Source organism: Triturus cristatus, chromosome 5_1, assembly GCF_964204655.1.
Source record: "Triturus cristatus chromosome 5_1, aTriCri1.1, whole genome shotgun sequence".
NCBI lineage: Eukaryota > Metazoa > Chordata > Amphibia > Caudata > Salamandridae > Triturus > Triturus cristatus.
The window spans coordinates 51,874,316-51,901,176 of record NC_140587.1 but is presented as its reverse complement, the minus strand read 5'-3'; the positions used below and the strand labels follow the sequence as shown (position 1 = coordinate 51,901,176).

Below are 26,861 nucleotides of genomic sequence, written 5' to 3'. Positions count from 1 at the left end.
GTAACACCACAAGAGCAGAGCAACGGTTCAAAGGATGGGCTGTCAATCCAAAAGATGTGACCTGTGTGGAGGTAAGATCAGTATACTAGGAAAGCAGGGCACTTGTGCAATGTGTGAATAGATAGGCCATAAGACCAGGACTCCCAAGGAGGCAAGACTAGTAGAACGGAAGAACACAGCACTGGTGAAGTGAGTGGACAGACTGACCTCAAGACTGGGAGGTCCAGGTAGGGACGATAATAAAGCAGGAGAGCAGAGCACAGGTCCAATGGATGGATGTTGATATCTATGGCCGTAAGATCAGTAGACCAGGACAGCGGAACAATAGTGTAGGTGCTGGGCAGAGTTCCCACTAGACCAGGAGGTCCAGGATGAAGGATCGATAGAGCCGGAGTGCAGAGAACTGGTCCAATAGGTTGACAGATTATCTGTCTTTAACTGACTGCCTTGGTGTGGTCTTTCCCCAAACATTTTGCCTATTTTATTTAATTAATTTTTGTTCACCTTGGGACTCTGTGCACTTTACCACTGCTAACCAGTGCTGAAGAGCTTGTGTTTGCTCCCTAAAAATAGTAAAATTGCCTTACTCCCAATTGGCATATTTAATTTACCTATAAGTCCCTATTAAAGGGAAACTACATGTACCCATGGCCTGTAAATTAAATGCTACTAGTGGGCTTGCAGCACTTATTGTGCCATCCACTCAAGTAGCTGATAAGATGAATGAACAGACACAGGAAAGTCCTTCCTGAAGTATTTATTCAAGCAGAAGTAAACAAACCCCTTTAAAACATGTTTCAGTCCTGCCATTGCAGCCTGTTGTGTAGTTTTAACCTGCTATTTCAACCTTTTAAAATAAATCTTTTGCTAACCCCAAATCTTCCTTTTTAATACAGGTTGGCCTTAAAATGTCCCTAGGGCAGGGTGCATTGTATTTAAAAAGTAGGGCATGTGTTTTTAAGTTTTGCATGCCCTGGTAGTGAAAAACTCCTAGATTTGTTTTTCACTACTGTAAAGCCCACCTCTCCCATGGGAAAACATGGGATTACCTTATTACATTTAATAAGTAGTAACTTTTGATTGGGAACAGGTAGGAGTGTCATGTTTAGACTCACATGAATTGCATTTTAAAACCCTCTTTAATGGTAAATTCAGATTTTAGGTCACACTTCTAAACATGCCACTATTAGAAAGTTAATATTATCTGATAGAGACTTCTTGTCACAGATTCCATACCTCAGAATATTCCCCATTGTTAGACCTGGCACCATTGGCGTTGGTCTCCCCTGCATTTTTTGCCTTTGCCTCCTGTGCTTTTGCCGTGTGTTGGACTCTGTTTTGCTGGTCTAGATGCTTTGGGCACTTTGCCACTGCTGTTCAGTGCCAAGTGCAAGTGCCCCCTTTATATATTACTGTGAGGGATTGGTGTTTCCATGATTGGCTATTTGATTTACTAGTCAGTCCGCAGTACAGTGCACCGTGTGTGCCCAGGGCCTGTAAATCAAATGCTGCTAGTGGGCTTGCATCACTGATTGTGCCACCCACATGAGCAGCCTGTAAATGTAACTCTGGCCTGTCATTACAGAGCCTGTGAGCAGTCTAGTACTGCCATGTTGACTTGACAAGTACACCCACTTGTCAGGCCCTACCCTTCCCTTTTCTTACATGTCAAGTCACCCCTAAGGTAGGCCCAAGGTACCCCTGTGGGCAGGGTGCAGGGAATGTGAAAGGTAGGACAAGTCCTGGTGTGTGCGGCATGTCCAGATAGTAAATTACTGCCAATTTCGTTTTTCACTAATGCAAGGCTACATGTTCCCATAGGATAGAGTGGGGAGTTTTTTTATAACATCTTATAAACATAACTTTCCCTGGGAACAAGGTGGGAAAAGAAAGTTTAGTATGCCTGAACTCAGAATGTTAAAATGCATCTTTTAGTGAGGGTGATTTTTACATTCTGTGTTTCAAAATACCACTTTTCAAAAGTAGGTATTTTCTTGCTTAGCCATCCGGTGTGCCTCTGCTAGAGTTGTGTATTGCATGTATGGCTTTGAATGGATGACAGGGGCTGGGGAGGAGCAGTGGCTCCAGAGAGCCTGATGAGTCAGGGCTGGGCTGAATAGACCTAGGCTGCATTTAGAGTAGGGAGAGAAGATTTCCTTTCACCTGAATGGGCCTGGTCAGCCTTCCAAAATGCTGTCTCCACCTCCTGCCAGGAAGTTGCACCAGAGAGGACAGAACCGGTTTTGACCAAGCACAGGGTTTCTCTGCCACCAGAGAACAAAGGTTTTTGTGCTATAAAAATAGGTTCCCAGACCCCAGAACTTTAGATCATTTTTGGGAATCAAGAGAAACCTTTGTCAAGGACAAGAGCCCGTGAAGCTGAGGAGGAATACTGCCCCTGTGCTGTTTGCCATCTGGGGGTGGCCTCCAGTGGCTACTTGCAGCCAAGGAAAGGAGAAAAGGACTTTGCTGTTTGCTGTGTCCCCTGCTTGAAAGAAGATCTCCAAGGGCTTGAATTGAGCTTGCCTTCTGTCTCAGGGACACAAAGACTTCACCCCCAGCTCCCTTGAACTTCCTTGATTGGAGTTCTGACCTGCATAGAGGTGCCTGCTCCTGTATTAGACCTCAAGAGACTGTTTTCCACTGGGAGCCGGAAAAGTAAAGCAACTTGGAGAAGCAAAAAGCATCCGCACCTGTTTCCGATGCATCGCCGAAGAAATCGTCGCATCGCCTGCTGCGGCTCGAGAAATCGCCGCACGCCGCATCAAGTGCACCAATCTCCGAAGTCAAAGATCATCGTGCTAATTCTGATGCGAGGCCTGCTGTGTGACTGCAAGAGTTCACGCATCGTTCCAGATTGTCGCATTGCATCGAGGCAACATGTTTGAGCAACGTTGGAGGATGCAGTAAGAAAACGACGCATCACCTCCCCACGCAGTAAGAAACCGACGCATAACCTTCTCTCTGGTAACGAACCAACGCATCACCTCCCCTGCACTGCAGTAAGGAACCGAGGCATCACCCCCCCCGGAGCAAGGTACCAACGCATCACCTTCCCTGAGTGTTAGGGACCGAAGCATTACCTTCCCTGCGGCCCGTTTTGTTGGTTTGCATGACGCATCCCAACAATAGGTATCCTGTCACAGGGAGGTGTGACCACCTCCCAGACAGGGTTTAGTGTATTGGGGCTGGGTGGGTGCACTCTTAGAGTGCTTTGAAGTCCTGCACTGGGGTAGCAGTAGGCTCCTCTGTGCATACACCAGTTCAAACCGGCTCAGGGGCTACCTGCCCCTGCTCTGGCGTGAAACTGGACAAAGGGAAGTGGGTGTAGCCACCCACTCCCCTGACCCTCCCATAGGTGGGGTCATAGAGCTTGTCCTTCCCTTCCTTCTAGTATAAGTTAGGGAACCCTTGCCATTACAAACTAGATTTCCCTGGATGACGCTCTGAAGAAGAATCCCAGACCTTCGACGTTCCACTACCTCTGGAAAACTGAAGACTCTCCCTTGGAGTCAAGGAGTGACTCCCCTGCTTGGCAGGCACCAAAAACTGCAACAACGGTCGCAAACTCCACCGCTCCCGATGGAGCCCGAAGTCCCTGCAGCCCAGGAGAAGGATTTCCTGACTTCTCCAAGGCCATCGTGAGTCCCCAGAGATGCTGAGGCAAGTGAAGCCCACGAGTGATGAGGAACCGCAATCCCTGGGTATCATGCACTATTGTAGAGTGCAACCCCTTCACAACAATCTACGAATCTGTGCTTTGGGCCACATGTGGCACAAGCCACCAGCAGAGATCCCTCCAAAGATCAGAGGCCTACCCCATCCCAAGTGACCGTGGGCCCCAGTTGAGTGGATCCTCCTGAGGCGTCTTTGCGATCCCTTGCCGGCTGGCTTGTGGGTCCCCTGAAGGCTTTTCTACAATTCCAAAGGGCTCCCCTGGTTGCTCCAGGCCTGCCCTGACTTACCTTTGCTGGGTGAGTCCCCCAGACCTTGCTGGTCTGCACCGCTGACTTTTTGTGTTTTCCACGAGACTTGCTGTTGCCAAGGCTTGTTGGCTCCAATCTGGTCGCCGACACCGCAGTAAGCTGCAGACAATGTGGGACACGCCGAATCCAGCTCCTGGTTGTCATCAACACCTCCTGGACCTCGTGGCTGAAGAGTCAAGACACCCGTGAACTACCAGAAAACACCCAACGACTGTGGGCATTCATCTTCCTTGCCCCGGGTCACTGCCAAGTGACTTTGAACATTGTCCCCTCTGCTTTCAGGTCTTCCTTCTTCTGAATCCAGGCTTGGATTCCACCGTACACTTCTTCTTTCTTCACAAGCAGCAAGTCTTCACTGGCTCCCATTGAAAACGACGCCACGACCCGACACCAAAAGACACCTATGCACCCAGCTTCCTGTGGGTGTTGGCTCTAGAACTACTTACCCTGTAAGTGACTTGCTTGTAGTCTCCTTCGAAGTGCCCTAAAACTCTTGATTTCCAATTGCGACTTGCACCATTGAAGTCAACGGCGATTCGCGGCTGTGTTAACACACTGCATGCGTCTCCCGTGGGTCCTTTACTTACCTGCCTTGGGTGGATTAGTGAGGTCCCAGTGCTTCTGAAGGCCCTAGGCCTTGTCCCTTCTTAAGTCGTTGTTCCTAAGTCTCTTTTTTAGTATATGGTCTGGTACGCCCCTAGGGCCCCAGTCATATTTGTGCTTAATTTATTGTGAAACGTTGATTTGTGCATATGTTCCTGACTTCTAATCTCATAAGGAGATTAGTAGAGTGTGTCTAGTAATAAATACATATATATTTGATATATATACCTGTGTGGTGTCCTTTCATTTAGCAATTCAAGAGATTATAAGGTAAAACAAGCTGCTTTACATTCCTCTAAAGACTTAGCCTGAAGGCTGCTCTCCACAGTTACCACGAGGATAGCTTTCTTTAAAAGGTTGTCTTAAACCTACTACCATAAGAGTCGAATTGTACTGGTGCAAGGTGGCCACTTTAACTAGTGAACAGCATATACCAGGCAAACTTCTCACATTGGTGGGCAGCGTGTGGGATTCCAGCTTGCCATTGTTTTACCAGAAAATCTCTATTTGAATTACTAACTGAAAACCACTATAGGTACTCAAGGTACATATAAAGTTAAGCTTAGTATCAATAAGTTGTACTGAACTTAGAGCTGTGTGTCAAGGGATAGCACACCCCTTCTACAGCTCAAGCTAGGATCAGTAGGCCACAAACTAGTGTAGGTAGTACAACACTGCACAACACTAGAATGTCCTCAAAGAGTGGAGCCAGTGGGTCCACCCAGCCTCAGTATAAGGACATGACTTTCTTTGACTTGAAAGCCATGTGTGCTGCAAGGCACCTGAAGCTAGGAAAGAGTCCCTCCACACTACACCTGATAGATCTGCTGACAGCAGATGATCTTAGATTAGCTCTAGGAGCTAATAGGTCTGAATCAGGGGGTGGGTAAATTATAGTGTCTGGGTCAGATGATGAAAATCAAGATGACCAGGACTCTGTGGTTGAAGGGCCAGATCCACAAGGATCTGAAAAGGACAGAGGAATTCTCCCTAAGAGAACTGACAGAGTGGAGGAAAGGCCTAGGTCCCTTTCCAGAAGGTCTGACCACTCCTATCACTCTGGCAGAGAATCTGTCCAGCAGGGGAGCTCCTACTTTCATAGAAGGGAGACCTCCTCTGACAGAATGTACAAACTGCTGCAGTATGAGGAAGCAAGATTTGCCCTCAAAACCAAGCAGTTGGCATTAGACAGAGAAGCCTTTGAGCTCTAGAGAGCTTCTCAAAGAGAGGGGTTAGGACCCCCTGGTGGCAGCAACAGTGTCCCTAGAGTCAGAGAATATATTCCAGACCATAGGAACCTGTCCAAGGTTGTTCCTCCCTACCAGAGTGGGGATGAAATCCACAAGTGGATAACTGCTATGGAAAGGGTCTGTAGAGTATAACAGTTCCCCCAAAAGCAGTGGGCAACAATCTTGTGGCTCTCCTTTTCAGATAAAGGTAGAGAGAAGCTCCTCACTGTTAGAGAAGAGGATGCTGATGACTATGAAGTCCTGAAGAGTGCATTGATAGATGGGTTTGGCTGCAGTACAGGTTGAAGTTCAGAGACACCCAGAAAGCACAGACTCAGGACTGGACTGACTTTGTAGATTGTGCAACCAAGGCTCTGGAGGGTTGGTTGGTTGGCAGTAGAGTTACTGATTTTAAGGGATTGTATAATCTTATGATGAGAGAACAGATCCTTAATAATTGCCAGAACCAGTTGATGCATCAGTACCTGGTGGACTCTGATCTGACCTCTCCCCAAGAATTGGGAAAGAAGGCAGACAAGTGGGTCAGAACCAGGGTGAGGCAGAAAACCCAGAACCAAAGGGGTGACAACAAGAAGCAGGATTCTAAGGGCTGTGAGAAAGGTGGGGATAAGTCAAAAGACCAGAAGTCTTCAGAAGGGCCCCAAAAATCTACAGCTGGTGGGGAGTCACAATACAACAAGGGAAAATGCCAAGTGAAGCCCTGGTGCATATTCTGTAAACAGAAAGGGCACTGGACTTCTGATTGTAACAAGTTCAAAGACCAAACCACCACCACTCCTGCCCCTAAGGCAACTGTTCCCCTAGTTCAGCTACTGGTGGAGGTGGTACACAGAATAAGGATGTAGTAGGGTTGACCCGGGGTTCTGAAGTTGGCTCTGGCCTAGTCAGAGTACCAACTCAGGCATTGCTGATTTGTGATAGAGACATTGATATGTCCTTCCTAGTGAGCCCCAGTAATCTGGGCAAATACAAACAGCAGCCTGTAATAAATGGCAAACAGGCTTTGGCATTCAGGGACACAGGTGCTAGTGTCACCATGGTGGCAGAGAATCTTGTGGACCCTGGGCAGATCATCCTGGGTGAAATGTACCAGGTGACCAATGCAAGCAATGTCAGGACCAACCATAGTCTGGCAGTTGTACATTTCTCCTGGGGAGGGATAACTGGCCTCAAGAAAGTAGTATTCAGTGCAGACCTCCCTGTGGAATGTCTATTGGACAATGATCTAGAGACTTCAGCCTGGTCTGAAGTAGAGTTATGGACTTATGCTGAGATGTTGGGCATACCTGCAGAGGTATTTGCTGTGACCAGGTCACAGGCCAAAATGCATCAAACTGAGCCAGCTCTGGATCCTGAAACTATGGACCAGATGCTTCCCAAGAAGAGGAGCAGTAGGGTTAAGGCAGTGCCTTCCCCTCTGTCTCAGATCACAGAGTCACCTCTTGAGGGAGGAGAAGCAGATCTTGAAGAAGGAACTGCCCCAGAGGGACTTGAGCCTGATCAGGTTGAGTTCTTGGGGGCAGGGGGACCTTCTAGGGAAGATCTGAGTAAGGAGCAACAGTGCTGCCCCTCTCTTGAACCCCTCAGACAGCAGGCTGCTGCTGAGGCTGCTGGGAGTGCTAGTGGGTCCCATAAAGTTTACTGGGATGAGGGACTCCTATATTCTGAGGGAAGAGATCCAACCCCTGGAGCCACCAGGAGGTTGGTAATACCTCAGAAGTTTAGGGGGTTCCTCTTGACCCTAGCGCATGACATCCCTTCAGCAGGTCACTTGGGCCAAAACAAGACCTGGGACAGGCTTGTTCCACATTTTCATTGGCTACATATGTCAGAAGACACCAAGGAGTTGTGTCGCTCCTGTGTCACTTGCCAAGCCAGTGGCAAGTCATGTGGCACAACAAAGGACCCCCTGATACCACTACCTGTGGTGGGGGTACCCTTTGAAAGGGTAGGGATTGACAATGTTGGTCCTCTTGACCCTCCAACTGCATCTGGGCACAGATTTATCCTGCCACCAGGTACCCAGAGGCCATTCCCCTGAGGACCACCACAGCCCCTGTGGTGGCAAGAGCCCTCTTTGGAGTTTTCTCCAGAGTGGGTTTCCCAAAGGAGGTCATATCTGACAGAGGTACCAACTTCATAATATCTAAAAGCAATGTGGAAGGAGTGTGGTGTAACTTACAAATTCACCACCCCCATCACCCAAAATACAATGGGTTGGTTGAACGTTTCAACAAAACCCTTAAGGGAATGATTAAAGGACTCCCAGAAAAGCTTAGGCGAAAATGGGACCTTCTTCTTCCCTGCCTTCTGTTTGCATACAGAGAGGTTCTACAGATGGGGGTTGGCTACAGCCCATTTGAACTTCTGTTTGGGCATCCTGTAAGAGGTCCATTATGTTTGGTGAAGGAGGGCTGGGAGTTACCTCTCAAACCCCCCAAACAGGATGTGATGGACTATGTACTTGGTCTCCGCTCCAGGATGGCCGAATACATGAAGAAGGCAACCAAAAACCTGGAGGCCTGCCAAGAAGTACAAAAAACTTGGCATGACCAAAAGGCTGTGCTGACTGTGTACCAGTCAGGACAGAAAGTGTGGGTGTTGGAGCCTGTGGCCCCTGCAGCACTCCTAGACAAATGGAGTGGCCCCCATAAAATTGTTGAGCAAAAGGGAGAAGTCACCTATCTGGTGAATCTTGGAACTCCCAGGAGCCCCCTGAGGGTGCTCCATGTCAACAGATTGAAACCATATGTTGACAGGGCTGACATGGGCTTGCTCATGGCAACTGATGAGGAGGAGGAGAGTGACCCTCTCCCTGACCTGCTCTCACAGAACCCTGATTATGGGTCAGTAGATGGTGTTGCTTTGGCAAGCAGCCTCACTGACCATCAGCAAACTAAGTGCAGACAAGTTCTGCAGCAGTACAGACATATGTTTAGCCTGACCCCTAGTCAGACTTCCTGGTGCACCAATGAGGTGGACACTGGAGACAGTCTGCCTGTCAAGAGTAAAATCTACAGACAACCTGACGATGCCAGAGACTGTATCAGGACTGAAGTCCAGAAAATGTTGGAGTTAGGTGTGATTGAGCCTTCAGATAGCCCTTGGGCTAGCCCAGTAGTCCTAGTACCCAAACCTCATACCCAGGATGATAAGAAAGAAATGAGGTGTTGTGTAGACTACAGAGGCCTCAATGCAGTCACCAGGACTGATGCCTACCCAATTCCAAGGGCAGATGAGCTGATTGATACTTTGGCCTCAGCCAAGTATCTAAGTACATTTGCCTAACAGCTGGCTACTGGCAGATCAGGTTAGCTGATGATGCAAAAGCCAAAACAGCATTTTCAACCCCTGGTGGGCACTACCACTTTGTGGTGATGTCCTTTGGATTGAAAAATGCACCTGCCACTTTTCAGAGGTTGGTGAACAAAGTTCTGGCAGGGATGGAAATTTATTGCTCAGCTTATCTAAATGATATTGCTGTCTTTAGTTCCTCCTGGCAGGATCACCTGGTCCACCTCAGAAATGTTTTGGAGGCCCTGAAGAAAGCAGACCTCACTATCAAGGCCAATAAGTGCCAGATAGGGCAGAGTCAGGTTGTGTACCTGGGCCACCTTGCAGGTGGAGGCCAGGTTCAGCCTTTACAGAGCAAAATCCAAACCATCATGGAATGGATTGCTCCAACCACCCAGACACAGGTGGGAGCCTTCTTAGGCCTGGCTGGGTACTATAGGAGGTTTGTAAAGGGATATGGATCTATAGTGACCCCCCTTAATGATCTTACCTCAAAGAAAATGCCAAAAAAGGTTCAGTGGACAGCTAGCTGTCAGAAGGCATTTGAAGACCTAAAGCAGGCGATGTGCACTGCCCCCATCTTACCGAGTCCAGACTACACCAAAAAGTTCATTGTCCAAACAGATGCTTCTGAGCTGGGTGTGGGAGCTGTACTGTCTCAACTGAATGATGAAGGTCAAGACCAGCCAGTAGCTTTTATTAGCAGAAGGCTGACCCCTAGAGAGAAACGGTGTTCAGCTATAGAGAGGGAGGCCTTTGCTGTGGTATGGGCCCTGAAGAAGCTGAGGCCATACTTGTTTGGCACTCACTTCATAGTTCAGACTGACCACAAGCCCCTCCTATGGCTCAAACAGATGAAAGGTGAAAACCCAAAACTTTTAAGGTGGTCCATTTCTCTACAGGGGATGGACTATACAGTGGAACATAGACCTGGGACCCAACATGCCAATGCAGATGGACTCTCAAGGTATTTCCACTTAAAACACGAAGACTCAACTGGTCAAGGTTAGTTTAGTGTCCCTGCGTTTGGGGGGGGGGAATTGTGTAGGAGAGAAGGATCTGCACCTTATGTTGCCCCCACTTTTTCTCTGATGTTTACACTGGTGTCTGGTTATAGTCTGGACGGGACCCTGCTAATCAGGGCCCCAGCCTCTCCGTTCTCTCTAAACAACTTGGAGTGCATATTAGGTGCATTAGGTATTGGATACTGTGGTACCTTATGAGCCCCTAGTATATGGTACCTTCGGTACCAAGGGCATAGGTACTTCACAGGCTTACCAGGGGCTGAAGCATGTATTATGCCAACCCTGGTAAGCAGACTAAATCTGACACCACAGGCCTGCTACTGCAGCCTGGGTGAGGTGGTGCTAGCACTCATCACTGAGATATAGGTTCACAATATCTCTTCCTGCACACACATTTAAACCTATCAGTCACCCCTAAGGCAGGCCCTATCAATCCTGAGGGCAGGGTGCTTGGTTTCCATGTGAGGGAGTGCCTCTGCCTGAGCAGGGCCCCTCTGCAGCTCTCAGGGGCTATTCTCTGGGGCTGTTTGTGAATGCGGTCAAACCATATACTCTTAAGTGCATTATAACCTCGCGGTTAATGCTAACTCTGGAACGGCTGCATCAAAACATGTTGTGTTTGGTGTCAAATGCTTTGGAATCATACCCCCACACCGGTAACTGGTGTGGGAGTATGATCCCACGCTTCTAGAGGGATAGACATGTACCTACTGTGGAAACGCGGTAGAATCCTGAACAGCCCTGGCATCACAAAATGAATGAAGGGCGGGGTTGGAGCCACCGTTGTGTGCTCACATAGACGGTGCGGGAGGTCTAACTGCGCAGGAGATCTACTTCCGTCAATCCGTCTCCCGCGCAGTTCCCCGAAGACTCTGTATTTAGGCGATCCCGTCGACCGATCTATGTGAGCACACGATGGTGGCTCCAACCCCGCCCTCCATTCCCGCATTCAATTTAAAAACTTGGGAAACCATACTCGACAGCGTCAACGCACGAAGGCGTTCCTGTGAGCACACTCCCGTGGCTCTAACAGCGCCACCTTTCCACTCTCCTAAACCACCGGTGCCACCATTTTGGTACAGCATAATCCATTGCCCTTCGGACCTTAATACGGATTAGCGCTGTCCATGAGACGTGAGACAGACAACAAAGCCACACAATTATGAGCAATGGACAGGCCCAAAGCCTATTTAAAGTCTATTTGAAAGAATAGGTCTGGCCGACAGACAGGTACAGCTGTTTGTAGCCGAGACTTAAAAATACCTACTTCAATCCATTATCAAAACCCAACTAGAATATGAATGGAACAAGGTAACCATCAACAAAATGCCACATCTCTGATGGACAGTCCTTTCAAGCAATTTGCAAATAGTGAAAAGCCAATGAAACTCAATGGTTGAAGCAGGATGACCCCAAGCCCAGTCTCTGTGTACTACATGAGAGATGCACTTTTAAAAATATTGGTAACACGATGAATCCAAGAAGATGTCCGCAGAGAGACCTAAAACAGATTTTCTGAAATGATAGGAAAGAACCTTCTATATTCTGGCAAAAGCTCTGTTTACGAATGAGGAAATTTGCTGTTGATTTAGGAAGCCGCCCAAGCCCTGCCTGGGGGTGTTATCGCTGCCTGCTTACATTGAGGGTCACTGCAGAGCTAGCTTCAGTCGTGTGTAGTCAGACGGGGCTGACACAAGCCAGCTCTGGAATAGGGCAGACCCTACCGCAGTGCAAGCCACGGAATTATCGACGAAAAAACATGAGACGGTAAGAACGGCGCATGATGTGTTGAGCAATCAGCAGACGCTTTGATAGGATATTTTATCACTGCTTATTTATACGTATCTATGCACTAGAAATATCACCAGATAGGTAGAGACATTGGATACAGCTACGGCCCGTGCAAGTAAGATCGGTGGGGCTGGGTGAAGGGGCGGGGTTCGACAGACAACCACAAGAGAAAATTAAATTATTTAGTTTAATTTTCCCTTATGATCGTCTGTCAAATCCTCCCCCGCCACCCGGCCCCATTGACCCACCACTCTTACCTGCACGGGCAGCGGCTGATTAGATGTACACACTTAATATATACATATGTAGACATACATAGACACATGCATATATCCATATACATATATATATATACATACACACACACATATATACAAAAGAAACAGGGACCTCTGAGTTGTTTCCAAGTTTAGGTGAAGAGCAGCTACAACACCAGCTCACCATAATTGTCTGTTTTTCTAGCAAAGTTTTGAAGCATAAGATTAGCACAGCGCCACCCACGCCAAGCTAGAAAGGGACAGAGTCTTTTGCCATGTCCACCGCTCCACTCCAAATGCAGTCTTACTGCTTTGGATTGGTGAAACACCATCCAAGCAAACTCTAAGCTTGAAAGCACAATTGTTTTGACTTATACTGAGTGCTCCCTTGACTCTGAACAAAGCGAAACCTCTCTAAAGAGCAATAATGATAGTGAGGCACGTGTCAGGGGTTGCTCTTGTTCCTGGTTGGCTTAGATGGTATTTTACCAATGCAAAGCTGTAATACTGTGCCTGGAGTGATAAAAGGCTTTAGTCATTTTAAAGCTCGGCGTGGATGGCACTGTGTTAATCCTATGCTTAAAGGCTGTAGAAAAGTCAAAAGACTTTGCCCCTTTCTAGCTAGGCTTGGATAACCCAGTGTCACCAATGGCTAATTATAGTTAGGATTGTGTTTCTATCGGAAATGTCTTTTTGTGTTACTAGTAACTCTGGTACCGTTTGATAAATCTCCATTAAGCCTTCCAAAACAGTGCTACCATTTGACTAGTTTACGCATGGGGGGCCGATTCACAGAACTAACTTAAGACAAAATCCTAAACTTAATACTTTTGGTATTCACAGAAGTTAGGATTTTGCCCTTAAGTTTGTCTTAAGACAGACTTAAGACAGACTTAAGACAAAATCCTAACTTAAGTCTGTCTTAAGTCTGTCTTAATTTTGTCTTAAGACAAATTTAAGACAAAATCCTAACTTCTGTGAATACCAAAAGTAGTAAGTTTAGGATTTTGTCTTAAATTAGTTCTGTGAATCGGGCCCGGGAAGTTTTGGTGTGATCCATCAAGAGGAGGCCAAAAAACAGAGGGAATCCCAAAACATGTTTTCCCCATTCATTTCCCCACATGAATTTTAGACACAGCTACAGCCCAAACCGCTGAACGGATTTACACCAAATTTGGTAGCAAGCTAGATCTTGGTCAAGAAAAAGTGCTTTCTGTGAATTGATGTAAATCTGTTCAGTAGTTTTTGAGCAATTAATACTTACAAAAATTATATATACTATGCCACAGAGGATCGGCGGACCCAACAGATTAGGCGACCACCACATTAACAATAATGGGTAGCAGTCATATTAAGACTCTAGTCTCAGTCCCGAGTCCTACAAAAAGGTGAAAAAAAGACATAAGGGGGAATGGTAGGAATACCCTGACCCCCTGGGCATGGTGGTGACCCTGACTGGGGTCAAAAATGTTTTATTTTTAAACTTTGCTGAAAGAAATTAAAACAAGCATTTGCAATGCAATCAGTCTCGCCTTTGGGGCCTTATATGTATTTAGCTATGCAGCACATTAGCCTGGGTGCTGAAACATCTACTGTTCTTAATAATGGAGGGAAAGTAAGCACCGAACTGCATGACATGCCAGGTATGGGAACACATGGAGAGAAATATTGCCTTTCAACGGGAAATGGTATAGTCCAAAGCTCTGTTTTTAATTTAAAATCAGGGCCTTCGGTGATCATATCACTGAAAATATTTGAAAAAAATATTATTGTCTACGGGTGCTCGTGGAAGACAATTTCTATGGACTGGAATCTAGAGAATGCTAAAGTGATTCTGGTATTTTACTGACCTCTGCTTGTCGTTTTCTATCAAGAAAGTTAAATAGAGGCAGTTGCCAGAAAAATTTAAAACAGAAAGTCCCTCAGCAGAAATCAATTTTGGTATTTAACTGCCCTCTACTGGTCGTTTTCTATTATGACAGTTAAATAGAGGCAGTTGAACAGAAAAAAGTACCTAAGCAAAAGCAGACAAGTCCTAGGGGTGTTCTCCAGAGCCCACAAAGTACATAGACATATAAGTATACATATATATTTTTTTTCTATCAAAGTATATACAAGAGGTCTCGAATGCTCGAACTAAAAAAAGCCTGCACTACTGTTACAACCCCCTGCCCCCCGGTGGAATGCTAGGGCCTGGGGGAATGCAAAATATTTATTTTGGGGAGGAGGTTCGTACCCCCCCTTCCTGAGCCTCTGTGAGGCCCCCAGAACCCCATCACCTTGGGCAGGGAGGGTAGTTGGAGGTCGACTTTAGCATTTGTGGCTCCCAGTGCAAAAATCTTTCCTCGGCTCCCCCAGTGACCCCATGGATGCCCTCACCACCAACCCCGAACAGTTGTCTCACCATAGATCCTCTCTCACATGCATTTAATTTGTTACTCATACCAGTGTAGTGTGTCAGAGCACTTTACATCACACACTCATTATACTGAGCGAATGAATCATATTTTTGTAAATCAATCTCTAGGAAATATTACATAAGACAATGGCAATTACAAGGTGTAGGAATCACAAGTCATCCATACTAGTGGGCAGTATATTTTAAGAGTGTTTGCTGTGGAGAAGGACACACTCAGGATTTAAAGCGAACGTAGCACACTGGTTGGGGTTGGCTTTACTAATAAGAATGTGTTTCTAACCAAACCAACCGTTTTTTAGTAACATTAACATAATATAAGACTGTGGACAACAAGACTTTCTAATCTATATCATGCAAGTTGCATAAATCTCTTTGATGACAGTTCATAGGTCACGGTGCTATATTAAGATTGTAACTGCAATTAACGAAAGGATCTCTCTGACAAGGCAGTAACCCACTGAGCTATTCACATAAAATACAGCTCTCTGATGTGCATGGTACACGTTCTTTTTACTTTCTTTGCAGCAGGCATTTAAACCATCTGCGCTACCATAGATGAGTCAAAGCTGCAACTAGACACAACTCCTCACTCTCTCTCCAGCGGGAACAGTAATCACCAGAGTTATCTTTATATTTTTATTGTTGCCTGAAAACCGCTAGACAGAAAAGGAACTCTTTAGCAGGAGCTTTTAAACCCATATGTTATTTCCCAACACAGCGCCCCTTGAACTCAGCACCCCACGAACTCAGTGCCAGGTGCAGCTGCACCTGTTGCACCGCCCTAAAGCCGACCCTACATACAACTGTCTGTTATATACGAATTAGAGTGGCATTGTAAGACGCAAGAGAGGAAATTCTCCAGTTGGGTCTCACCTCCTCTGCTGCCCGGGTATACCCCTAAGTGCATTTGCCATCACTGGTTGTATTATCCCCTCAAAAGAGGCTGCTCTTCCGCAGCTCCTGGGTGGGCCCCTCAGTGCTTATGCCACAGCGGGTTGTATGATCCCCTCCCTGGGGTCTGCTCCTGGGTGGGCCCTTTAGTGTGTATTCCACGGTGGGTTGTATGATCCCCTCATAGGGTCTTCTCCTCTGCTGCTCCTGGGTGGGCCCCTCAGTGCTTATGCCACGGCGGGTTGTATGATCCTCTCCAAATGGGTCTGCTCCTCCTCGGCTCCTGGGTGGGCCCCTCAGTGTGTTTACCAAAGCTGATTGTATGATCCCCTTCATAGGTTCTGCTCCTCCTGGGTGGGTCCCTCAGTGCGTATGCCATGGCGTGCTGTATAATCCCCTCCATAGGTTCTGCTCCTCCTCTGCTCCTGAGGGCCCCTCAGTGTGTATTCCACGGTGGGTTGTATGACCCCCTCCATAGGGTCTGCTCCTTTGCTGCTCCTGGGAGCACCCCTTAGTGTGTATGCAACGGCGGGTTGTAATATCCCCTCTATTAAGTCTGCTCCTCCGCTGCTCCTGGGTGGGCCCCTCAGTGCGTATGCCACAGCGGGTTGTATGATCCCCTCTATAGGGTCTGCTCCTGGGTGGGCCCTCAGTGTGTATACCACAGCTGGATGTATGATCCCCTCCATAGGGTCTGCTCCTCTGCTCCTTCTGGGTGGGTCCCTCAGTGCATATGCCACTACAGGTTGTATGACCCCCTCCATAGGTCCTGCTCCTGAGGGTCCCTCAGTGTGTATTCCACTGTGGGTGGTATGACCCCTCCATAGGGTCTGCTCCTTTGCTTCTCCTGGGTGCACTCCTTAGTGTGTATGCAACGGCGGGTTGTAATATCCCCTCTATTAAGTCTGCTCCTCCGCTGCTCCTGGGTGGGCCCCTCAGTGCGTATGCCACAGCGGGTTGTATGATCCCCTCTATAGGGTCTGCTCCTCATCTGCTGCTGGGTGGGCCCTCAGTGTGTATACCACAGCTGGTTGTATGATCCCCTCCATAGGGTCTGCTCCTCTGCTCCTACTGGGTGGGTCCCTCAGTGCATATGCCACTACAGGTTGTATGACCCCCTTCATAGGTCCTGCTCCTGAGGGTCCCTCAGTGTGTATTCCACGGTGGGTTGTATGACCCCCTCCATAGGGTCTGCTCCTTTGCTGCTCCTGGGAGCACCCCTTAGTGTGTATGCAACGGCGGGTTGTAATATCCCCTCTATTAAGTCTGCTCCTCCGCTGCTCCTGGGTGGGCCCCTCAGTGCGTATGCCACAGCGGGTTTTATGATCCCCTATATAGGGTCTGCTCCTCATCTGCTCCTGGGTGGGCCCTCAGTGTGTATACCACAGCTGGTTGTATGATCCCCTCCATAGGGTCTGCTCCTCTGCTCCTTCTGGGTGGGTCCCTCAGTGCATATGCCACTACAGGTTGTATGACCCCCTCCATAGGTGCTGCTCCTGAGGGTCCCTCAGTGTGTATTCCACTGTGGGTGGTATGACCCCTCCATAGGGTCTGCTCCTTTGCTTCTCCTGGGTGCACTCCTTAGTGTGTATGCCCCGGCGGGTTGTATGATCTCCTCATAGGGTCTGGCCCTCTGCTGCTCCTAGGTGGGCCCCTCAGTGCGTATGCCACGGCGGGTTATATGATCCCCTCTATAGGGTCTGCTTCTCCTCTGCTCCTGGGTGGGCCCCTCAGTGTATATACCACAGCTGGTTGTATGACCCCTAACCTTGGGCAATGAACTCCTGCCTGGTTGCAGAGATTTGTTAATTACGCATTCCATTAAAAATACAGAATTCAGGCAAAAACTCCCCATAGCGTTGTCAGCTACTAAACTGCACCCACAAATGCTTTGATAAAGCAACTTTACATGCTAAAAAGCATACAACCAATTCACAAAAGTGAACTTTAAAAATTAACAATATCAGGCAATGAGAGAGGTGATGATTTTGGGATCCCCCCTAACCTAGGGGGAGGACCAAGCAGATGCCTTGAACACAAAGAGCATATCATGCTGAACGATTCAGTGGTGGTCCCATCCTCTTAAGACCACCCCAAGCACAGTTATGGGCAAAAATACAATCCCAACTAAAGGCCCTTGAAAAGCATTATGGGACGAGATTAGCAGTTGGCAGTGAATATTATAGTATCCAATATCAAAATAATTCTACAAAGAGCTGCAGTTCAACTAGTCGTTACTAGGTGTCCCTCACGAGTCAATGCAAAAGCATTGAAATTATTACATCAAGCTGCAGTTCACCTAGTCGTTGCTAGGTGTCCCTTTGTTGAATTGCGGAATTCACAGAGTTTAAAACTCAACTCTGTGGAATTCCACATAGTTGAACTCCGCCAATTACACCCACCTTTGATGGCCCCCTCCATAGGGTCTGCACCTCTGCTGCTCCTGGGTGGGCCCCGTCAGTGCGTATGCCACAGTGGGTTGTATGATCCCCTCCCTAGGGTCTGCTCCTCCACTGCTCCTCCTGGGTTGGCCCCTCAGTGGGTATGCCACAGCGGGTTGTATGATCCCCTTCATAGGGGCTGCTCCGCCCCTGCTCCTGGGTGGGCCCCTCAGTGCCTATGCCACGGTGGGTTGTATGACCCCCTCCATAGGGTCTGCTCCTTTGCTGCTCCTGGGTGCGTCCCTTAGCGTGTATGCCATGGCGGGTTGTATGATCCCCTCATAGGGTCTGCTCCTCTGCTGCTCCTGGGTGGGCCCCTCAGTGCCTATGCCACGGCGGGTTGTATGATCCCCTCATAGGGTCTGCTCCTCCTCTGCTCCTGAGGGCCCCTCAGTGTGTATTCCACGGCGGGTTGTATGATCCCCTCATAGGGTCTGCTCCTCTGCTGCTCCTGGGTGGGCCCCTCAGTGTGGATGCCACAGCGGGTTGTATGATCCCCTCTATAGGGTCTGCTCCTCCTCTGCTCCTGGGTGGGCGCCTCAGTGTGTATACCACAGCGGGTTGTATGATCCCATCCATAGGGTCTGCACCTCTGCTCCTCCTGGGTGGGCCCCTCAGTGCGTATGCCACGGTGGGTTGTATGATCCCCTCCATAGGGGTTGCTCCTCCGCTGCTCCTAGGTTGGCCCCTCAGTGCCTATGCCACAGTGGGTTGTATGATCCCTTCATAGGGTCTGCTCCTCCACTGCTCATCCTGGGTTGGCCCCTCAGTGCGTATGCCACAGTGGGTTGTATAATGTCCTCTCCCATGTCATGTCCTGTCTTCTAATAGAAGACCCTCGCTCACTCCATGGTAGACCCATCAGAGCATTTACGGTGGCTGGTTGTATAATTCCACTTCCTATGGTATGCCATCTGCGGCTTCTAGGAGGACTCTCCAGAGCTTAGCCCATGCCTTATTGTATAATGCCTTTTCCTACTTGTTCACTCTGCCACTCATTGACTGCGTAATGCCCAATCCTATGGGTTGTACCCTACTGTTCCTGGGTGAATTCCTTAGGGCGTATATCATGGATGGTTGCATTGTGGCCAATCAGAGCTGGTCTTATGATGGGTGTGTCTCTCCCTCCTATCAAAGTCCATCAGAGCAGATACACGGCTGACAGTGTAAGGCCCATTCCCAGGGGTTGATCCTCAACTGTTCCTGTGTGGACTCCAAGGCATATAGATCTATGCTACATCTCAGGTGGGGTGGGGCGGGGGCTGAGGTTACCTAATGTGGAATGTTTTTGGCCGGCGCATCAACTGGCCCATTCAGTCTACATGCTTCACATGTTCAGGGAAACCCTTCCTTGGGTCGCCCTGGAGCGGCATGTGCTGGGGACGTCCACTGATTTCATGATTTATTACAGGGGCTCAATGGCGGGATCGACAACTGAAAGCTCGATCATACACTCTTTTAAGGTATCATGGAAGAGGGCACGTGCATTGGTGGGGTGTCCGACGACATTGCACATGGCTGCTCCTTTGTGGTACGACGTAGCCACCATTGTGGGGCGAGCGGAGATCAATGGCTATATGGCAAGATTGTAGCATCAAATGTCTGGCGGACGTGGTTCAGGAGGAAGGGGTCCTATCTTTTGAAGACTTGCAGAGCACACATGATCTCCCAGGTGCACAGCTCTGGACATACATACAATTAAAGAGCGCCCTGCCTGCGACTCTATGGGACCCCTTACAGAATCATGACTTCCCAGATACAGAAATGCATTCATGCATGGAAGAACTCTGGGGGCACCATTTCAGGGATTTGTACCCTCCTCATGGACAGTGCGTATTCTACAGGATCAGCGCAGGGGCTGTGGCCATGGTAGGAACTGACTTGACATAGGGGGCTTATTTACAAGCCCCTTGTGCCGTTGGTGCATCACTTTAATATGGGGAAAAGGGACGTATGAGCAATGCCAGAGGCTTGTAAATAAGCCCCTAGGTTTGAGAATGTGGAGTGGGAGACGTTGATGACTGATTATAGCTGTGTCCTGTGGAAAGTGTGGATGTAAGACAGTCCTTTTAAGATCATACGCAGGTGGCACTGGACCCAGGCCCAACTCCAGAAGGCTCGGCTGGGTGTACACTCCCGGGGCTGGTGTGGGGAAGAGGCGGTAGACATACTACATATACTGTGGGCATGCGAGATGGTGTAAGAATACTGGTGGCAAATACGAGCCACTCTCGAGACAGACTTGGGGGAGCCCCTGCGGGTTCAGGGACGGGCAGGTACATCTTTTCAATGATTTCTTAGCTCTGCCCACACTGTTGTTTCATGCCAAGTTCTTGCCATCAACCACACTGGCGACGGCAAAGGTGGGGATTCAGAGACTGTGGAAGACCATAGAGCCACAGACACATTGCCAGTGGTTGGAAGATATGGATGAAACAACGCAGTTTGAGGAAATAAAATACAGACTCAATGACAACTTGCAGACATTTGAAGAAGAGTGGGGTAACTTCCTATTCAAATAATGTGGGAGTGATGAGAGGGGGTGGTGGTGGCGGTGGCATAATGAGGGAGGTGAAGCCACGAGGGGATTTGTTTCTTGGTCAGGTTCATTGGCTGTGAGAGGGGCGGGGGGACTGTGGTTCAGTCGAAGAGCCAGGTCTTGATTCCTGAATTGAGGCAGTGATGGTTATTGCCTAAGATGTAGAGGCAGGTGTTCCAGGTCTTCGCAGCGAGGTAGGAGAAGGATCTTCCTCCAGCCGAGGTCCTGCTGATCCATGGGATGCTAGCGTGGGCCAGTTGGGCGGAGTGGAGGTCTCTGGTGGGTGCATGGAATGCGAGGCATGCTTGAGGTATCAGGTCCCTTGTTGTGTAGGGCTTTGTAGGCATGCGTGAAGAGCTTCAGGGTGATTCTTTGGTTGATCGGGAGCCAGTGGAGGTCTCTAAGGTGACTGGTGATGTGGCTGTGGCGGAAGATGTTCCGGATGAGTCTGGCGGAGGTGTTCTGGATGTTCTGCAGTTTCTTTAGGAGTTTTGGGTGGTGCCGGCATAGAGCACATTGCCGTAGTTGAGTCTGCTGCTGACAAGCGCATGGGTAACCATTTTCCTGGACTCGGTGGGGATCCACTTGAAAATACTTCCAAAAGCAGGTGGAGCGTGTAGAAGCAGAAGGACAAGACAGCGTTAATTTGGCTGTTCATTGAGAGCGAGGAGTCCAGGATGATGGCGAGGTTTTGTGCGTGGCCTGTGGGTGTGTGCGGGAGTTCCGAGCACTGCGGGGCCACCATGAGTCCTCCTAGGCAGAGGGGTGGTGTCTAGGATGAGAACTTAGGTCTTGTCTGAGTTGAGCTTGAGGCCGCTTTCCTTCATCCAGATGGCGACTGCCTTCATCCCTTTGTGTACGTTGCTCTTGGTGGCTGGGTAGTCACACATATCTTCTCTGAATCATACTGCGAGTTATCAAGTCCTTCTGTGTGGAGTTGGTTTGAATGCTTTTGTTTTTGTTTAGCTGGACTGGACCTGGAGGTTGGCTGACAGAAGGAGACTGTATAGATGGCTGATATTGGCTACTGGGAGGGCTGTCGGTTTGATCTTTGACACAATTGTGGTTTTTGACAGGGTAGAAGTTGCTTGGTTCCAGTTTATAGTGCAGACTACATTGATTGATGCAGTTTGGCTTTATTTCATAAAGGTGCGTGTGAGCTTATGGGGACTTGGGCGTTTTGATGAAGGGCAAGTTAGAGGTGTTGTCGTCCAGATGGAAAATCAGCTTGATTTATTCTTACATTTGTTGTTCAAATGAGTTCCATGTGAACAATTGTTTGTTGGCTGATTAGCCATACCCAGTTCACAGGGACATATGGGTTGCTCTTGTTTTTTGTTACAAGTCATCAAGATGGAAGGCATGGTATCAGTTTTAATGCTCGTAGCCATCGTAAAAGCTTTCACAGCCTTAAGGCTATCAAACACTATGGTAACAGTATTTTGTTTGGTATCCCAGGATTGGATCATACATGGTCATGTGTAGCTTTCATTTGAGTTTATGGCAACACAAGAGAGTACGTTTTTTCCCCTAAGAGCCTTTCATGTTCTTTTAGACTCTAAAGAAAAAACATCGGCCCTCATTTACAAAAAGCTTGTGCTGCCGGAGCATCACTTTTTACAATGTTCCAGTGGCGCAGGCCTCTCAATCATACCTGTGAAGCGACGCAAAACCACCCTCTTTTGCTCTGCACAGCCTCATAGATATGGAGTAAGACAAGGCAGAGCATTGGTGTTGCTGTGGTTGTTCCCATTCAACACCCATGGAATTTGACATTGCCCCAGAATTACAACATCACGTAAACTTGGGACGGACGTAAGTGCCCAAGACGATTAACAAATGGATGAGCATCCATGCACTGTAAATACCATTGACACCAAGATTATGTGAAGGAAATACGCTGATTTCTCTGCACAGTGCTATAGAATAAGAGATGTTAAAGTGGAAGTGATGCTTATTAATGCTTGACAATGAATGTATCATACCAGGAAAAAAACGTACTAATAAAGATATTCAAACAAAAAAAATCACGTAAACTTGGGACAACGCCATAAACATATGCCTCCCCAGAGCAGGCGTAACGAGAAGGAAGGTTTACATTTCTCCTAGTTTTTTCCTCTTTCCACATGTGCTGCATTCTGCAGCACACATAGCTTGAGGCCCCTTGGGATTGTTTTTATGCAAGAGGGTGCCCCTAAGCTAATTCTTTGTAAAAGATGCCCATAATGTTTTCGCCCAAAAGTGGTATGTGCTTTATAAAATAAAATGGTTAATGTTATTGGTCTCAAGTCTGAGACCATTTAGGTGAAAAATAACTTATGTGCTGAAAAATCAACATTGTATACTGTAAAAAAAAGTGTGGATTCATATCAAGGGAGACAAAGCATATTTAGAATTGAATACATATTGAAGTACACAATGACATTTAATTGCAAAGTCACATTTCAATCAATCAATCAGTAGATCTATAGAGCTCTACTTGTCACTCGCAAGAGTACCCAGGCACTGGTGCAGGCTCCAGTTGAATATCTGAATAGCCAGGACTTCAGGGACTTTCGGAACTCTGATAGAGATGGGAGGTCCACAGATGAAAGGGTAGCGCATTGCAGGTCCTTGCTACTAGGTAGGAGAAGGAGCGACCTCTGCTATGTTGGATGCGGGGCGTGAAGGTTAGAGAAAGGAATGCAGAGCGGAGGTGTCTGGAGGGCTGATAGAAGTTCAGTGGGTGGTTCATGTAGTGTTTTATTGGGATTTTGTATATATGTATGAGCAAAAAACTTTAACAATATAAAATTCTATTTGGATTACTTATAATTGTTTTGCTCTTCCCTTTCGAGACTGGTGGAGTGGAATTTTGGGGAGCCAGGGGAGGTCGTCCCTGAGGTGGGGGGGGGGGGGGGGGTAGGTTCATCTACGGAGATCCAAGACAAGTCTGGCTGTGGTGTTCTGTATGGTCTGTAGTCATCAGAGGAGGTGAGATGCGATCACTGCCTAGATGTGGGTGCTAAATCACCCTTGCTGCAACATGAACAGGCGTGTGGAACTCTTTAGGATAAAAAACACCCTTGGTGGAACATTAGACTGAGCGCTCCAAACTTGTAAGAGTACACATTATATTTTTTGTGTGTACAAGCAATTTTAGGTGAAATGTTGCTCTACTAAGCACCATGGGAGTATCACATTTAGACACTATGGGCCCAATTCACAAAGAGCCTCTGCACTCATGGCGAAGGCTCCAAAGTCATGGCCGAATCTCTGCACTTGTGGCGGGACATCTGCACTAGTGGTGGAGGCTCCGAAGTCATGGCCGGATCTCTGCACTCGTGGCGGGATCTCTGCACTAGTGGCGAAGGCTTCGAAGTCATGGCCGGATCTCTGCACTTGTGGCGGGATATCTGCACTAGTGGTGGAGGCTCCGAAGTCATGGCCGGATCTCTGCACTTGTGGCGGTATATCTGCACTAGTGGTGGAGGCTCCGAAGTCATGGCAGGATCTCTGCACTCGTGGCGGGATATCTGCACTAGTGGCAGAGGCTCCGAAGTCATGGTGGGATCTCTGCACTCGTGGCGGGATATCTGCACTAGTGGTGGAGGCTCCGAAGTCATGGCCGGATCTCTGCACTCGTGGCAGGATCTCTGCACTAGTGGTGGAAGCTCCAAAGTCATGGCCGGATCTCTGCACTCGTGGCGGGATCTCTGCACTAGTGGCAAAGGCTCCAAAGTCATGGCCGGATCTCTGCACTTGTGGCGGGACATCTGCACTAGTGGTGGAGGCTCCGAAGTCATGGCCGGATCTCTGCACTCGTGGCGGGATCTCTGCACTAGTGGCGAAGGCTTCGAAGTCATGGCCGGATCTCTGCACTTGTGGCGGTATATCTGCACTAGTGGTGGAGGCTCCGAAGTCATGGCAGGATCTCTGCACTCGTGGCGGGATATCTGCACTAGTGGCAGAGGCTCCGAAGTCATGGTGGGATCTCTGCACTCGTGGCGGGATATCTGCACTAGTGGTGGAGGCTCTGAAGTCATGGCCGGATCTCTGCACTCGTGGCAGGATCTCTGCACTAGTGGTGGAAGCTCCAAAGTCATGGCTGGATCTCTGCACTCGTGGCAGGATCTCTGCACTAGTGGCAAAGGCTCCAAAGTCATGGCCAGATCTCTGCACTCGTGGCGGGATATCTGCACTAGTGGTAGAGGCTCCGAAGTCATGGCGGGATCTCTGCACTCGTGGCGGGATCTCTGCACTAGTGGCAAGGGCTCCAAAGTCATGGCGGGATCTCTGCACTCGTGGCGGGATATCTGCACTAGTGGTGGAGGCTCCGAATTCATGGCCGGATCTCTGCACTTGTGGCGGGATATCTGCACTAGTGGTGGAGGCTCTGAAGTCATGGCAGGATCTCTGCACTCGTGGCAGGATCTCTGCACTAGTGGCAAAGGCTCCTAAGTCATGGCTGGATCTCTGCACTCATGGCGGGACATCTGCACTAGTGGTGGAGGCTCCGAAGTCATGGCAGGATCTCTGCACTAGTGGCAAAGGCTCCAAAGTCATGGCAGGATCTCTGCACTCGTGGCAGGATCTCTGCACCAGTGGCAAAGGCTCCTAAGTCATGGCTGGATCTCTGCACTCGTGGCGAGATATCTGCACTAGTGGTGGAGGCTCCGAAGTCATGGCGGGATCTCTGCACTAGTGGCAAAGACTCCAAAGTCATGGTGGGATCTCTGAACTCGTGGCGGGATATCTGCACTAGTGGTGGAGGCTCCGAAGTCATGGCGGGATCTCTGCACTCGTGGTGGGATCTCTGCACTAGTGGCAAAGGCTCCAAAGTCATGGCGGGATCTCTGCACTCGTGGTGGGATATCTGCACTAGTGGTGGAGGCTCCAAAGTCATGGCGGGATCTCTGCACTCGTGGCGGGATCTCTGCACTAGTGGCAAAGGCTCCAAAGTCATGGCAGGATCTCTGCACTCGTGGCGGGATATCTGCACTAGTGGCAAAGGCTCCTAAGTCATGGCTGGATCTCTGCACTCGTGGCGGGATATCTGCACTAGTGCTGGAGGCTCCGAAGTCATGGCGGGATCTCTGCACTAGTGGCAAAGACTCCAAAGTCATTGCGGGATCTCTGAACTCGTGGCGGGATATCTGCACTAGTGGTGGAGGCTCCGAAGTCATGGCGGGATCTCTGCACTTGTGGTGGGATCTCTGCACTAGTGGCAAAGGCTCCAAAGTCATGGCGGGATCTCTGCACTCGTGGCGGGATATCTGCACTAGTGTTGGAGGCTCCAAAGTCATGGCGGGATCTCTGTACTCGTGGCGGGATCTCTGCACTAGTGGCAAAGGCTCCAAAGTCATGGCAGTATCTCTGCACTCGTGGCCGGATATCTGCACTAGTGGTGGAGGCTCCGAAGTCATGGCGGGATCTCTGCACTAGTGGCAAAGACTCCAAAGTCATGGCGGGCTCTCTGAACTCGTGGCGGGATATCTGCACTAGTGGTGGAGGCTCTTAAGTCATGGCGGGATCTCTGCACTCGTGGTGGGATCTCTGCACTAGTGGCAAAGGCTCCAAAGTCATGGTGGGATCTCTGCACTCGTGGCGGGATATCTGCACTAGTGGTGGAGGCTCCAAAGTCATGGCGGGATCTCTGCACTCGTGGCGGGATCTCTGCACTAGTGGCAAAGGCTCCAAAGTCATGGCAGGATCTCTGCACTCATGGCGGGATATCTGCACTGGTGGCAAAGTCTCCTAAGTCATGGCTGGATCTCTGCACTCGTGGCGGGATATCTGCACTAATGGTGGAGGCTCCGAAGTCATGGCGGGATCTCTGCACTAGTGGCAAAGACTCCAAAGTCATGGCGGGATCTCTGAACTCGTGGCCGGATATCTGCACTAGTGGTGGAGGCTCCGAAGTCATGGCGGGATCTCTGCACTCGTGGTGGGATCTCTGCACTAGTGGCAAAGGCTCCAAAGTCATGGTGGGATCTCAGCACTCGTGGCGGGATATCTGCACTAGTGGTGGAGGCTCCAAAGTCATGGCGGGATATCTGCACTAGTGGTGGAGGCTCCAAAGTCATGGCGGGATCTCTGCACTCGTGGCAGGATCACTGCACTAGTGGCAAAGGCTCCAAAGTCATGGCAGTATCTCTGCACTCGTGGCGGGATATCTGCACTAGTGGTGGAGGCTCTGAAGTCATGGTGGGATCTCTGCACTAGTGGCAAAGACTCCAAAGTCATGGCAGGATCTCTGAACTCGTGGCGGGATATCTGCACTAGTGGTGGAGGCTCCGAAGTCATGGCGGGATCTCTGCACTCGTGGTGGGATCTCTGCACTAGTGGCAAAGGCTCCAAAGTCATGGCGGGATCTCTGCACTCGT

General features: G+C 49.0%; 1 protein-coding gene across 1 annotated transcript in view; it reads left to right on the top strand.

Annotated features, from left to right (window-relative positions):
• Positions 1–11,797: 11,797 nt before the first annotated feature.
• LOC146830146 (uncharacterized) overlaps positions 11,798–26,861 on the top strand; it is a 35,502-nt gene continuing 20,438 nt past the window's right edge. The window contains exon 1 of the mRNA XM_085604397.1: positions 11,798–11,925. Within this exon, the coding sequence (XP_085460523.1) occupies positions 11,918–11,925 (8 nt within the window). The 5' untranslated portion in view covers positions 11,798–11,917. The remainder of the gene's footprint in view (positions 11,926–26,861) is intronic.